General features: G+C 47.3%; 1 protein-coding gene across 4 annotated transcripts in view; it reads right to left on the reverse strand.

Moving 5' to 3' along the window:
• SUCO (SUN domain containing ossification factor) overlaps positions 1-12,904 on the reverse strand; it is a 259,500-nt gene extending 246,596 nt beyond the window's left edge. For 3 of the 4 annotated variants that reach the window (XM_063939978.1, XM_063939979.1, XM_063939977.1), the window contains exon 1: positions 12,608-12,904. In XM_063939978.1, coding sequence (XP_063796048.1) covers positions 12,608-12,660 — 53 coding nt within the window. In that variant the 5' untranslated portion in view covers positions 12,661-12,904. The remainder of the gene's footprint in view (positions 1-12,607) is intronic. The other variant, XM_063939980.1, reaches the window with a different exon arrangement.
• Between the last annotated feature and the right edge of the window lie 3,410 nt (positions 12,905-16,314).

Below are 16,314 nucleotides of genomic sequence, written 5' to 3' on the forward strand. Positions count from 1 at the left end.
GAATGGAAGCGCTTCGTAATAAGCCACCATTTTTACCAGGACTCTTGTGCAATGATGCACTGACACTTTTCCTGGTTTTAGGAGGATCCCGATTAGCTCGGATAACTCCCTGGCTTTCTCCTCTGGGAGAAACACCTTTTCCTGGACTGTGTCCAGAATCATCCCTAGGACCAGCAGACGTGTCGTCGGAACAACTGCGGTTTTGGAATATTTAGAATCCACCCGTGCGGTCGTAGAACTACTTGAGATAGTGCTACTCCGACCTCCAACTGTTCTCTGGACCTTGTTCTTATCAGGAGGTCGTCCATTTTCTTTGAAGACGAATCCTCCTTTCGGTCATTACCTTGGTAAGGACCCGGGGTGCCTTGGACAATCCAACGGCATCGTCTTGAAACTGATAGTGACAGTTCTGTACCACGAACCTGAGGTACCCTTGGTGAGAAAAGGCAAATTTTGGGACATGGAGGTAAGCATCCCTGATGTCCCGGGACACCATATAGTCCCCTTTTGCTATCACTGCTCTGAGTGACTCCATCTGGATTTGAACCCTTGTAAGTGTTCAAATTTTTCAGATTTAGAATAGGTCTCACCTAGCCTTCAGTACCACCATATAGTGTGGAGTAATACCCCTTTCCTTGTTGTCGGAGGGGTAATTTTATTATCACCTGCTGGGAATACAGCTTGTGAATTGTTTTCAATACTGCCTCCCTGTCGGAGGGAGACATTGGTACAGCAGACTACAGGAACCTGCGAGGGGGGAAACCTCTCGACATTCCAATCTGTACCCCTTGGATACTACTTGTAGGATCCAGGGGTCCTGTACGGTCCCAGCGTCATGCTGAGAACTTGGTAGAAGCGGTGGAGGGCTTCTGTTCCTGGGAATGGGCTGCCTGCTGCAGTCTTCTTCCCTTTCCTCTATCCCTGGGCAGATATGACTCTTATAGGGACGAAAGGACTGAGGCTGAAAAGACGGTGTCTTTTTCTGCAGAGATGTGACTTAGGGTAAAAAACGGTGGATTTTCCAGCAGTTGCCCTGGCCACCAGGTCCCATGGACCGACCCCAAATAACTCCTCCCCTTTATACGGCAATACATCTTTGTGCCGTTTGGAATCTGCATCACCTGACCACTGTCGTGTCCATAAACATCTTCTTGCAGATATGGACATCGCATTTACTCTTGATGCCAGAGTGCAAATATCCCTCTGCGCATCTCGCATATATAGAAATGCATCCTTTAAATGCTCTATAGTCAATAAAATACTGTCCCTGTCAAAGGTATCAATATTTTTAGTCAGGGAATCCGACCAAGCCACCTCAGCTCTGCACATCCAGGTTGAGGCGATCGCTGGTCGCAGTATAACACCAGCATGTGTGTGTATACTTTTTAGGATATTTTTCAGCCTCCTATCAGCTGGCTCCTTAAGTACGGCCCTATCCGTAGATGGTACCGCCACTTGTTCTGATAAGCGTGTGAGCGCCTTATCCACCCTGAGGGGTGTTTCCCACCGCGCCTTAACTTCTGGCGGGAAAAGGTATACCGCCAATAATTTTCTATCGGGGGAAACCCACGCATCATCACACACTTCATTTAATTTATCTGATTCAGGAAAAACTACAGGTAGTTTTTTCACCTCACATATAATACCCTTTTTTGTGGTACTTGGAGTATCAGAAATATGTAACACCTCCTTCATTGCCCTTAACGTGTGGCCCTAAAAGAAAATACGTTTGTTTCTTCACCGTCGACACTGAAATCAGTGTCCGTGTCTGGGTCTGTGTCGACCGACTGAGGTAAATGGGCATTTTACAGCCCCTGACGGTGTTTGAGACGCCTGGACAGATACTAATTTGTTCGCCGGCCCTCTCATGTCGTCAACCGGCTTGCAGCGTGTTGACATTGTCACGTAATTTCCATAAATAAGCCATCCATTCCAGTGTCGACTCCCTAGAGAGTGACATCACCATTACAGGCAATTTGCTCCGCCTCCTCACCAATATTTTCCTCATACATGTCGACACACACGTACCGACATACAGCACACACATAGGGAATGCTCTGATAGAGGACAGGACCCACTAGCCCTTTGGGGAGACAGAGGGAGAGTTTGCCAGCACACACCAAAAACGCTATAATTATCCAGGGACAACCTTTATATAAGTGTTCCTCCCTTATAGCATTTTAATATATATATATATATATCGCCAAATCAGTGCCCCCCCTCTCTGTTTTAACCCTGTTTCTGTAGTGCAGTGCAGGGGAGAGCATGGGAGCCTTCCCACCAGCCTTTCTGTGAGGGAAAATGGCGCTGTGTGCTGAGGAGAATAGGCCCCGCCCCCTTTTCGGCGGGCTTCTTCTCCGGAGTTTTAGATATCTGGCAGGGGTTAAATACATCCATATAGCCTCAAGGGCTATATGTGATGTATTTTTCGCCATACAGGTATTATACATTGCTGCCCAGGGCGCCCCCCCCCAGCGCCCTGCACCCTCCGTGACCGCTGTGTGAAGTGTGCTGACAACAATGGCGCACAGCTGCAGTGCTGTGCGCTACCTGATGAAGACTGAGAGTCTTCTGCCGCCTGGTTCCGGACCTCTTCATCTTCAGCGTCTGCAAGGGGGGTCGGCGGCGCGGCTCCGGGACGAACCCCAGGGCGAGCCCTGTGTTCCGACTCTCTCTGGAGCTATGTCCAGTAGCCTAAGAATCCAATCCATCCTGCACGCAGGTGAGTTGAAAATCTCTCCCCTAAGTCCCTCGATGCAGTGAGCCTGTTGCCAGCAGGACTCACTGAAAATAAAGAACCTAAAAACTTTTTCTAAGTAACTCTTTAAGAGAGCCACCTAGATTGCACCCTTCTCGGCCGGGCACAAAAACCTAACTGAGGCTTGGAGGAGGGTCATAGGGGGAGGAGCCAGTACACACCATGTGATCCTAAAAGCTTGCTTTTGTGCCCTGTCTCCTGCGGAGCCGCTATTCCCCATGGTCCTGACGGAGTCCCCAGCATCCACTAGGACGTTAGAGAAATACTGTATGTCTTTGCCAGAATAGAACCCGTGGTAGCCAACGTTGCACTACTAACCACACCTTGAGACTGTGAAATATAATACCCATTTTACCATGCTGCCCTTTACCAGATTAGTGCATTCTTTCATTAACAATGGGATGGGGTTTGTTACCAATGAATAGTGCACATGTAGCAGGTATGAAAACATATCGCAGTTTTAAAAACCGGAGAGTGCAAGTCATTGGCAGAAAGCATCACTGAAGAAGAATGTCATAATAAATACTTTCAGGAGTAGACAAGTTAATAACTATTAATCAATGACCAGACTATCATTACACAGTACTCGCTCAGAATACGACTACTCGTTAAACATGTGAAGTTGGATGGGAATAAACAAAACAAACCCCCCAAACCACGGATATATGCCATATGTTGTATGTCATACGGGCACTATGTGCCCACCTATCTGTATGCTCGCTTCGCTACTATTCATCATCAGTGTGCTCCTATAGTAGATGCAAGATTTGCATCTGAAAACATGGTATACGTTGATGCATGCACTTGTGACTGCATTGAGATGACCTTACTGAAGTTAGCCTACCTCAGAACGCCCATTTTGCCACTTTAATCTCAAGCAGAGATGGAAAGCTGCAGTACTAGCCACCGTGGCACCTTTTGAGACTGTTTTCTAAAATATAACTACCATCTTATCAACAGTGCCAAAAGATAATACAGAGGTTAGTACCGCAGGTTTGCACTTCTGCTTGGGCCTGAAGAAGCGCAATGGGTGTACTGAGGTAGATAAAGTTCAGCGAGGGCATCTCAATGTAACTAAGGGCTATGTGGGGCTGGCCATCAATGTAAACATGCATTTTCAGGGGCACATTGCAATAGACTCTGCATCGTCTGTACTTGTGTGCACTTGGGGGGTAATTCTGAGTTGATCGCAGCAGGAACTTTGTTAGCAGTTGGGCAAAACCATGTGCACTGCAGGTGTGGCAGATATAACATGTGCAGAGAGAGTTAGATTTGGGTGGGGTGTATTCAAACTGAAATCTAAATTGCAGTGTAAAAATAAAGCAGCCAGTATTTACCCTGCACAGAAACAAAATAACCCACCCAAATCTAAGTCTCTCTGCAAATGTTATATCTGTCCCCCCTGCAGTGCACATGGTTTTGCCCAATTGCTAACAAACTTGCTGCTGCGATCAACTCAGAATTACCCCCTTGGTTCTGGATCATGCACAATGCAAACACACTCAAGTTACGCTCCATCCAAAAATGCTTACGTTTAACCATCAGATCCACAGCATGTAGAAATTGTTGGCCATGCTTTCAGGAGTTTCTCCATGTTATGTTAGATTTTTTTTTTTTTTTTAATAATAATTAAAGGTGTTCATTCAAATACAATAAATAAAGTGTTAAAGATTAAGATTGAAATTAAGAATTGTATAATTATAGTAGCCAAGACATTGCCAAAGCATTTTTACACTCAGTTAAAATATGTAAATTAAAAGCATACCATCAGGCCTACGTTTTACCCTAAATAACTGTACTACTTCAGATACTACAAGCATTTATATTGTAAGCCCCAACATTACTGTCTCCCACTATCTAGTGCCAGCCACCGAATACAGCCTCACTCTGATGACAAGGCAGGATTTCCCATTACAGAAAACTAGTGTTTATGTACAGACACATTATTCATCAACGCTGACCCATTAAAGTCCCACCATATTTTACAACTTCATGTGACAACTATATGACAATATAGCGAATATAACTGCAAGTCAAACATTTGCAGGGATCTCACTGATTTACTTTAGAACAGAGAAAGGGTTTGCCACCAAAACTAGCGAGTTCATAAAATAACCATTGGATTATATGTAACTGGAAGCCCAATGACAGCAGACAAGTCAGTTACTTTTATTATAGGTTTTTGCAATAATAATATATTTTAAGTATCATATGGGTCTGCAGACCGTACAATCAAATATAAACTTTTGAAACACAAGTTATTTATAGTAAGTAGGTATTTTCAAAGCAAGATTACTTACAAAACATTAAAAGAATAAATGTACAATGCATTTGTTCCTTAACAAGATTGGAGTTCCATAAGTAGTACAGCACTATGTACAATGATATCAGAGTGATAAACACCTGTCATCCAGCCTCACAAGGGTGCTTGTCAGGCATACGTCTACATGATATACCCTGCTTTAGAAGAACAACACTCGCTAAATATAGTAATGCGACAGATGTATGTACGTGTGTAGTATATATAGGCTCAAGTTCAGAATATGTGACCCCCTGGGCTAGCATAACTAAACTGCCTCAGAATGCTATCCATGTGGACATCTATTGGGAATAGTAACCTATGGCGGGCAAAGCGAGCCTACAAAAGGTGCACATTTTAACATTCTGAACAAGTTTAATGATGTTTCTGTAGCAGTTTCGTTATGCTAACACCATGAAGACGCGGCTTATATTTATAACACGGTAAAAATAATACCACAAGTGAATGATTGTAATACACAATGTATAAATTATGTATGTGTACATATTACATAGGACACCCTGTCACTACATATAACACATACTTTATATGTGATGAACAGTGTGTGGGCACCCTGTCACTACATATAACATACACTATATATACGTGATGTATGCAGCCACCCTGTCACTACATAGTACACACACTATATACACGTGATGTATATAGGCACCCTGTCACTTCATATAACACACTATATATACACATAATGTATGTAGGCACCCTGTCACTACATATTACACACTCTATATATACACGTGATGTATGTGGGCACCCTGTCCCTACGTATAACACACTATACATACACGTAATGTATGTGGGCACCCTGTCACTACATATAGCACACTCTATATATACGTGATGTATATAGGCACCCTGTCACTACATATAAAACACTATATATACAAGTAATATATGTAGGCACCCTGTCACTACATATTTCACATACTTTATATACACGTGATGTATGTGGGCACCCTGTCACTACATATTACACACTAAGGGGTCAATTCTATTCAGCGACAGTTGAATAGCGCCGGGAATTAGCTCCCGACGCTATTCAATTAAGCTCCAGTTAAGTCGGCGATGGCCAGTTCTCGCAGACTAAACAGGTTGAATTGTCGGGAGAACGGGCATTCTCCGAATTAACTCCCCGACGTGAGGCAGAATCAGCCTCGCGGCAGCACTTTTGTCGGGTTTCTTCTCTCATCCCCCGGGGATGAGAGAAGAATTCTCAACAATTGAGGGTCACTCGTCGCTGTATTGAATAGCGCCGGGAGTCAGTGAATTGAATCGACCCCTATATATACACGTGATGTGGGCACCCTGTCACTACATATAGCACACACTATACACGTGATGTATACAGGCATCCGGTCACTACATATAACACACTATATATACGTGATGTATATAGGCACCCTGTCACTACATATAACACACTATATATACACGTAATGTATGTAGGCACCCTGTCACTACATATTCACCCTCTATATATACACACGTGATGTATGTGGGCACCCAGTCACTACATATTACACACTATATATACACGTGATGTATGTGGGCACCCTGTCACTACATATAGCACACACTATACACGTGATGCATGTGGGAACCCTGTCACTACATATAACACACTCTATATATACGTGATGTATACAGGCATCCTGTCACTACATATAACACAGATGTGATGTATGTGGGCACCCTGTCACTACATATAACTCACACTATATAAACACGTGATGTATGTTTGCACCCTATCACTATATATAACACACACTATATATGTGACGAACAGTATGTAGGCACCCTGTCACTACATATAACATACACTATATATAATAAGATTTTACTTACCGATAAATCTATTTCTCGGAGTCCGTAGTGGATGCTGGGGTTCCTGAAAGGACCATGGGGAATAGCGGCTCCGCAGGAGACAGGGCACAAAAAGTAAAGCTTTTCCGATCAGGTGGTGTGCACTGGCTCCTCCCCCTATGACCCTCCTCCAGACTCCAGTTAGGTACTGTGCCCGGACGAGCGTACACAATAAGGGAGGATTTTGAATCCCGGGTAAGACTCATACCAGCCACACCAATCACACCGTACAACTTGTGATCTAAACCCAGTTAACAGTATGATAACAGCGGAGCCTCTGAAAGATGGCTTCCTTTAACAATAACCCGAATTAGTTAACAATAACTATGTACAACTTATGCAGATAATCCGCACTTGGGATGGGCGCCCAGCATCCACTACGGACTCCGAGAAATAGATTTATCGGTAAGTAAAATCTTATTTTCTCTATCGTCCTAGTGGATGCTGGGGTTCCTGAAAGGACCATGGGGATTATACCAAAGCTCCCAAACGGGCGGGAGAGTGCGGATGACTCTGCAGCACCGAATGAGAGAACTCCAGGTCCTCCTTAGCCAGAGTATCAAATTTGTAAAATTTTACAAACGTGTTCTCCCCTGACCACGTAGCTGCTCGGCAAAGTTGTAATGCCGAGACCCCTCGGGCAGCCGCCCAAGATGAGCCCACCTTCCTTGTGGAGTGGGCCTTTACAGATTTAGGCTGTGGCAAGCCTGCCACAGAATGTGCAAGTTGGATTGTGCTACAGATCCAACGAGCAATCGTCTGCTTAGACGCAGGAGCACCCATCTTGTTGGGTGCATACAATATAAACAACGAGTCAGATTTTCTGACTCCAGCTGTCCTTGCAATATATATTTTTAATGCTCTGACAACGTCCAGTAACTTGGAGTCCTCCAAGTCACTTGTAGCCGCAGGCACTACAATAGGCTGGTTCAGATGAAATGCTGACACCACCTTAGGGAGAAAATGCGGACGAGTCCGCAGTTCTGCCCTGTCCGAATGGAAAATCAGATATGGGCTTTTGTAAGATAAAGCTGCCAATTCTGACACTCTCCTGGCAGAAGCCAGGGCTAGAAGCATGGTCACTTTCCATGTGAGATATTTCAAATCCACCTTTTTTAGTGGTTCAAACCAATGAGATTTTAGGAAGTCCAAAACCACATTTAGATCCCTCGGTGCCACTGGAGGCACCACAGGAGGCTGTATATGCAGCACTCCCTTAACAAAGGTCTGGACTTCAGGGACTGAAGCCAATTCTTTTTGAAAGAAAATCGACAGGGCCGAAATTTGAACCTTAATAGATCCCAATTTGAGACCCATTGACAATCCTGATTGCAGGAAATGTAGGAATCGACCCAGTTGAAATTCCTCCGTCGGAGCACTCCGATCTTCGCACCACGCAACATATTTTCGCCAAATTCGGTGATAATGTTGCACGGTTACTTCCTTCCTTGCTTTAATCAAAGTAGGAATGACTTCTTCCGGCATGCCTCTTTCCTTTAGGATCCGGCGTTCAACCGCCATGCCGTCAAACGCAGCCGCGGTAAGTCTTTAAACAGACAGGGACCCTGCTGAAGCAAGTCCCTCCTTAGAGGTAGAGGCCACGGATCTTCCGTGATCATCTCTTGAAGTTCCGGGTACCAAGTCCTCCTTGGCCAATCCGGAACCACTAGTATCGTTCTTACGCCTCTTTGCCGTATAATTCTCAATACTTTTGGTATGAGAGGCAGAGGAGGAAACACATACACCGACTGGTACACCCAAGGCGTTACCAGCGCGTCCACAGCTATTGCCTGCGGATCTCTTGACCTGGCGCAATACCTGTCCAGTTTTTTGTTGAGGCGAGACGCCATCATGTCCACCATTGGTCTTTCCCAACGGGTTACCAGCATGTGGAAGACTTCTGGATGAAGTCCCCACTCTCCCGGGTGAAGATCGTGTCTGCTGAGGAAGTCTGCTTCCCAGTTGTCCACTCCCGGGATGAACACTGCTGACAGTGCTATCACATGATTCTCTGCCCCGCGAAGAATCCTTGCAGCTTCTGCCATTGCCCTCCTGCTTCTTGTGCCGCCCTGTCTGTTCACATGGGCGACTGCCGTGATGTTTGCATTGATGTACAGACACCTTTCCTGGTTTTAGGAGGTTCCTGACAAGCTCGGATAACTCCTTGGCTTTTTCCTCCGGGAGAAAAACCTTTTTCTGAACCGTGTCCAGAATCATCCCTAGGAACAGCAGACGAGTTGTCGGCATTAACTGGGATTTTGGAATATTCAGAATCCACCCGTGCTGTTTTAGCACTTCTTGAGACAGTGCTAATCCCATCTCTAGCTGTTCTCTGGACCTCGCCCTTATTAGGAGATCGTCCAAGTATGGGATAATTAATACGCCTTTTCTTCGAAGAAGAATCATCATCTCGGCCATTACCTTTGTAAAGATCCGAGGTGCCGTGGACAATCCGAACGGCAGCGTCTGAAACTGATAGTGACAGTTTTGTACAACGAACCTGAGGTACCCCTGGTGTGAGGGGTAAATTGGAACGTGGAGATACGCATCCTTGATGTCCAAGGATACCATAAAGTCCCCCTCTTCCAGGTTCGCTATCACTGCTCTGAGTGACTCCATTTTGAACTTGAACTTCTTTATGTACAGGTTCAAGGACTTCAGATTTAGAATAGGCCTTACCGAGCCATCCGGCTTCGGTACCACAAAAAGAGTGGAATAATACCCCTTCCCTTGTTGCAGAAGAGGTACCTTGACTATCACCTGCTGAGAGTACAGCTTGTGAATGGCTTCCAACACCGTCTCCCTTTCGGAGGGGGACGTTGGTAAAGCAGACCTCAGGAAACGGCGAGGTGGATCTGTCTCTAATTCCAACCTGTATCCCTGAGATATTATCTGCAGGATCCAGGGATCTACTTGCGAGTGAGCCCACTGCGCGCTGTAATTTTTGAGACGACCGCCCACCGTCCCCGAGTCCGCTTGAGAAGCCCCAGCGTCATGCTGAGGCTTTTGTAGAAGCCGGGGAGGGCTTCTGATCCTGGGAAGGAGCTGCGTGTTGCTGTCTCTTCCCTCGACCTTTGCCTCGTGGCAAATATGAATAGCCCTTTGCTCTCTTATTTTTAAAGGAACGAAAGGGCTGCGGTTGAAAAGTCGGTGCCTTTTTCTGTTGGGGAGTGACTTGAGGTAGAAAGGTGGATTTCCCGGCTGTAGCCGTGGCCACCAAATCTGATAGACCGACTCCAAATAACTCCTCCCCCTTATACGGCAAAACTTCCATATGCCGTTTTGAATCCGCATCGCCTGTCCACTGTCGCGTCCATAAAGCTCTTCTGGCCGAAATGGACATAGCACTTACCCGTGATGCCAGTGTGCATATATCCCTCTGTGCATCACGCATATAAAGAAATGCATCCTTTATTTGTTCTAACGACAGTAAAATATTGTCCCTGTCCAGGGTATCAATATTTTCAATCAGGGATTCTGACCAAACTACCCCCGCACTGCCCATCCAGGCAGTCGCTACAGCTGGTCGTAGTATAACACCTGCATGTGTGTATATACTTTTTTGGATATTTTCCATCCTCCTATCTGATGGATCTTTAAGTGCGGCCGTCTCAGGAGAGGGTAACGCCACTTGTTTAGATAAGCGTGTTAGCGCCTTGTCCACCCTAGGAGGTGTTTCCCAGCGCTCCCTAACCTCTGGCGGGAAAGGGTATAATGCCAATAATTTCTTTGAAATTATCAGCTTTTTATCAGGGGCAACCCACGCTTCATTACACACGTCATTTAGTTCTTCTGATTCAGGAAAAACTATAGGTAGTTTTTTCATACCCCACATAATACCCTGTTTAGTGGTACCTGTAGTATCAGCTAAATGTAACGCCTCCTTCATTGCCAAAATCATATAACGTGTGGCCCTACTGGAAAATACGGTTGATTCGTCACCGTCACCACTGGAGTCATCGCCTGTGTCTGGGTCTGTGTCGACCGACTGAGGCAAAGGGCGTTTCACAGCCCCTGACGGTGTTTGAGTCGCCTGGACAGGCACTAATTGATTGTCCGGCCGTCTCATGTCGTCAAACGACTGCTTTAGCGTGTTGACACTATCCCGTAGTTCCATAAATAAAGGCATCCATTCTGGTGTCGACCCCCTAGAAGGTGACATCCCCATATTTGGCAATTGCTCCGCCTCCACACCAATATCGTCCTCATACATGTCGACACACACGTACCGACACACAGCAGACACACAGGGAATGCTCCTAATGAAGACAGGACCCACTAGCCCTTTGTGGAGACAGAGGGAGAGTTTGCCAGCACACACCAAAAGCGCTATATATATATCAGGGATAGCCTTATAATAAGTGCTCCCCTATAGCTGCTTTGTTATATAAAAATATCGCCATAAATTTGCCCCCCCTCTCTGTTTTACCCTGTTTCTGTAGTGCAGTGCAGGGGAGAGACCTGGGAGCCGTCCTGACCAGCGGAGCTGTGAGAGGAAATGGCGCCGTGTGCTGAGGAGATAGGCCCCGCCCCTTTTCCGGCGGGCTCGTCTCCCGCTATTTTGAGAAATCAGGCAGGGGTTAAATATCTCCATATAGCCTCTAGGGCTATATGTGAGGTATTTTTAGCCTTTATAGGTACTCATTTTGCCTCCCAGGGCGCCCCCCTCCCAGCGCCCTGCACCCTCAGTGACTGCCGTGTGAAGTGTGCTGAGAGGAAAATGGCGCACAGCTGCAGTGCTGTGCGCTACCTTTAGAAGACTGCAGGAGTCTTCAGCCGCCGATTCTGGACCTCTTCTGTCTTCAGCATCTGCAAGGGGGCCGGCGGCGCGGCTCCGGTGACCATCCAGGCTGTACCTGTGATCGTCCCTCTGGAGCTTGATGTCCAGTAGCCAAGAAGCCAATCCATCCTGCACGCAGGTGAGTTGACTCCTTCTCCCCTCAGTCCCTCGCTGCAGTGATCCTGTTGCCAGCAGGAATCACTGTAACATAAAAAACCTAGCTAAACTTTCTCTAAGCAGCTCTTTAGGAGAGCCACCTAGATTGCACCCTTCTCGGCCGGGCACAAAAATCTAACTGGAGTCTGGAGGAGGGTCATAGGGGGAGGAGCCAGTGCACACCACCTGATCGGAAAAGCTTTACTTTTTGTGCCCTGTCTCCTGCGGAGCCGCTATTCCCCATGGTCCTTTCAGGAACCCCAGCATCCACTAGGACGATAGAGAAATATACGTGATGTATATAGGCACCCTGTCACTACATATAACACACGCTTTATATGTGATGAACAGTGTGTAGGCACCCTGTCACTACATATAACATACACTATATATACGTGATGTATGTAGCCACCCTGTCACTATATATTACACTCACTATATATACACGTGATGTATATAGGCACCCTGTCACTACATATAACACACTATATATACACATGTAATGTATGTTTGCACCCTGTCACTACATATTACTATATATATATATATATATATACACACACACGTGATGTGTGTTGGCACCCTGTCAATACATGTAACACACTATATATATATATATATATATATATATATATATATATATATATATATATATATATATATATATGTGATGTATGTGGGCACCCTGTCACTACATATTACACACGGACACGCTGTCATCACATCTCACCAGAAGAAGGAGATCAGGAGGTAGCAGCATATCACAGGCAGCCGCTTCGTCATCTTTCCCCGGCCTCTTGTCGCATCCTCGCCGGCATCTCCGGAGCCGTCACTAAGAATAGAAGCTCGGGCCGTACACCCGTGTGCTGCGCTGGAGTCTGTACGGCACCGAGCCCCTCAGCGGCGGCTCCTCCCCCTCACCACGTGACCGCACGTCCAACGCGGCCGTTACTCAGAGGGCGCCGCACACCACAGGCAGCTGAGGTGGAAGGGGACGCGTCACCCGGGCAGCCCTGGCGAATCAGATGCACGGCTGGGCGTCCTCCCCCTGCGTGTGAGAACGTATTGGTTTATTCCATAGTTGGGCGGTGACTGTGCAGAGCGTTCTGTCAATCATCCCCCAGTCATAGCGCTTCAGAGCCTGGGATTGTACCACTGTGGGGTCATTGAGGGGCCTGTTACATTGTCATTTCAGTCAGAGTGTAAGTGGCAGAGAGCAGCTGAGGATTGCACACCATAACGTCATATCCCGGGTGTAACATGTATAACACTCCCACTTCATGACTAATAGCACCGGGACTGGGGACACTGCGTGATTGGTCACTAAGCAGGTTTCCAGTTCACTGCTGCCAATTTGCTGTTTAGGTAGGGAAGGGACACTTGCTTAGCGACACCATGTAACAACCATCACAAGGAAACTTGTTGATAGTGAAACCATGAGCAGGGACAGCAGGAGCAATGCGGCTGTGCCGTAGATACTTCATCCAGGTGTTCCCAGCTGAATGGACGGTATGAACCATCTGATGACTATTGGAAATCAGCATGTTATTGTGGCAACCATCGCAAACCCAAAATCAATGAAATAAAAAAAAAAAAATCCCATCTATTCCAATCCCATCTAACCGGGAACATCAATGGTTGCATTGACGTATCTGTTATAGTGATGGCCATCGACCATCGAAAATTTTAAATCATCGATAATCTATGACCGATGGTAACTACTTTTACCATCGATGTTGGAGAACCAGATGGTTTCCCACCATTGATGCTAAAGAGCTATCACATTTTTTTTTCTCTCTAGTGTGTCAGGGACTCAGAGCATAGCTCCGCCCCCTGACACCGGCAAAGCCACGCCTCTGGGCCCTGATTGGTCCGCTGATAACTCAATACTAAAGTAATGATGGCCATCGATGATTCCCTTACAGATGGTTTCTCACCATACATGTTATCCACCGATGGTACCATCGATGGATAACTCACTGAGGGCCATCCCTAGTTCTAAGGGCTGTTTCACACAACCTGGTTTACACCGGATGGCAAAAAGCCGGACAAACTTTGTCCGGCTTTTTGCCATCTGGCAGGGTCTTTCACACACAACGGCTTAGAGCCGTGTGTAATGCTGTGCGCATGCGCAGCGGCTAAAAAAAGTTGTGTTTGAAAGCTCCCCTTCACACACACTGTTCTGTGCCTACAAAGACGGCACGGCCCCGGCCCCGGCCCAGCAGCCAGACATTCCAGTGGATATTTCCGGCTGCAACCCAGCACCCGTGCCGCGGCTGTGCCGTGCGAAAGGACACATTGTTCTGAATGTGTCTCAGCAGCACGGCCGCGTCAAAAAGCCGTCCGGGATTTTGCCGGGCGGTGGGAGCCGGCGCGTGTGTAATAGGGGTGGGCAAAATACGGCCCGCAAACAGATCCTGCCCGGCCCGCTGCCTCCCACTGTGCAATGACAAGCGGCCCGAGTGGCTGCTTTTTATTGCACTACAAAAGCTCCAAGCCGCGGTGACCGCTGCTACGTCAGGTCGCTGGTGCCGCCGGGTGTAGCTGGACCGGACGGAAGGACTTGTCGGTGCTGGATGGAGTTGGGGGTGTAGCCAAAAGCAGGACGATGCAGCTGAAGTGTTTGAATGCAGCTGCTGCACTGGCTGCCGTTGTGAACTGGAGGACCGGTTACTATATTGCTAAGGTACCGTGGCTGTGGGCTGTCCGTGTTTGAATGGCTGGCGGGTGGCAGCAGGGTAGGGGTGCTAGGTCTGCCCAGTATGGAGAGGAGGGGGAGGGGCTGCTGAGTGTGCTGAGAGAGGAAGGGAGAGCTGGTAACTATGCCCAAGGAGGGAGGGGGGAAGGAGCTAGTAACATTGCCCAAGGAGGAGGAAGGGTGAAGGAGCTGGTGACTGTGCCCAAGGAGGGAGGGATTGGGGAAGGAGCTGGTAACTGGGTTGGTTCTAAATCGGACTGGGGTAAGCATACCTCCCAACTGTCCCGATTTTGGCGGGACAGTCCCGTTTTTCACGGTCTGTCCCGCTGTCCCACCCGCGGGTCGCAGTGTCCCGCGGGTGGGGGGGCAGTTGGGAGATCCCTCCCTGTCACTCGCTGCTCTGAGCAGAGCAGCGGTGAATAGATGCTGTGCGCATGCGCACAGCATCTATTCACGCCAGAGAGGGACAGGGGGCATGACCAGCACCTCTCACAGCGCTGTTCATGCCCCCATAATGACAAAAATGGAGGTGTGGCTTGCGATTGCGGCACTTGCCACAAGGACATGCCCCTTTTTGCTAGACCACGCCCCCTAAAATCAGGTACGGGATGTTGTCCCTCCTTTGCTGATGTCAAAGTTGGGAGGTATGGGTATGGGACCTTTGACGTCACCAGGGGGAGGAGCCACGCCCGAACAGGGTACCCAAAAAGTACGCTCGCCACGCTTCGGGCTCGCTCCGCTCGCCACCAGGTTACTAAAGGTAATAGTTGGTGGCGTGGATAGTAGAAGAACTATCCTGCTGGCCTAGCTCCTCCCCCTGGTGATGTGGCTCCTCCCCCTGACGTCATAGGTCCCTTAGGCCACTTGGATCTAGCATCTACCCTGGTAACTGCCCAAGGAGGGAAGAAGCAGCTTGTAACTGTGCTCAAGGAAGGAGGGTAGGGGGGGAGGACCTGGAAACTGTGCCCAAGGAGGGAGGGGAGCTGCTAATGTACTCGATGCTGTTTCTTTGTTTTCATCACTGTTTTTTTTTTTCTAATTACTTGCTTATGAGGGATTCTGTCCTTAATTGAAGGCTCTTCTGTTTATTTTATTTAGACATTTCTCTTTATTTTTGCCTGTCCCCATTATTAATAAATATATAATGCATATGGGGTGGGAGTAGGGGTGAGGGGATGACAACACACGTATATGGGTGAGGGAGGTGCCTGGAATTACAGCAGAAACAATATATTTTGTGTACGGCCCTCGCATATTAGCTGTAAAGTGTTAAGTGGCCCCCTAGCTAAAATAATTGCCCACCCCTTTTCTAAGGGGTCTATTCATGAAGCAGTGAAAAGAGTGGAGAAGTGAGCCTGTGGAGAAGTTGCCCATAGCTACCAATCAGCTGCTCCATACAATTGTATAGTATGCAATTGGTTGCCATGGGCAACTTCTCCACTGCCTCACTTCTCCACCCTTTTCACTGCTTCATGAATAGACCCCTTAGTAGGGAAATTGCCTTTACAGCAAAGTTGAAATAATGGCACTGCAGCTTGTACCCCTCGCAGCCTGCATAATTTTGTACGCAGCCCTTAAAAAATATGTAAGTCAGATTGCCTGCATTTGGATTCCTCCCTTAAGGTGCGTATACACGGTGAGGTATTGACTATCTCCGATTTTAACTTTGCGATTTCCCCTGAACACCTCGGAGCCCTGAACCACCGATACTAAAGGCCCATACACACGGTGAGATTCGG

Source organism: Pseudophryne corroboree, chromosome 9 (assembly GCF_028390025.1).
Source record: "Pseudophryne corroboree isolate aPseCor3 chromosome 9, aPseCor3.hap2, whole genome shotgun sequence".
Lineage (NCBI taxonomy): Eukaryota > Metazoa > Chordata > Amphibia > Anura > Myobatrachidae > Pseudophryne > Pseudophryne corroboree.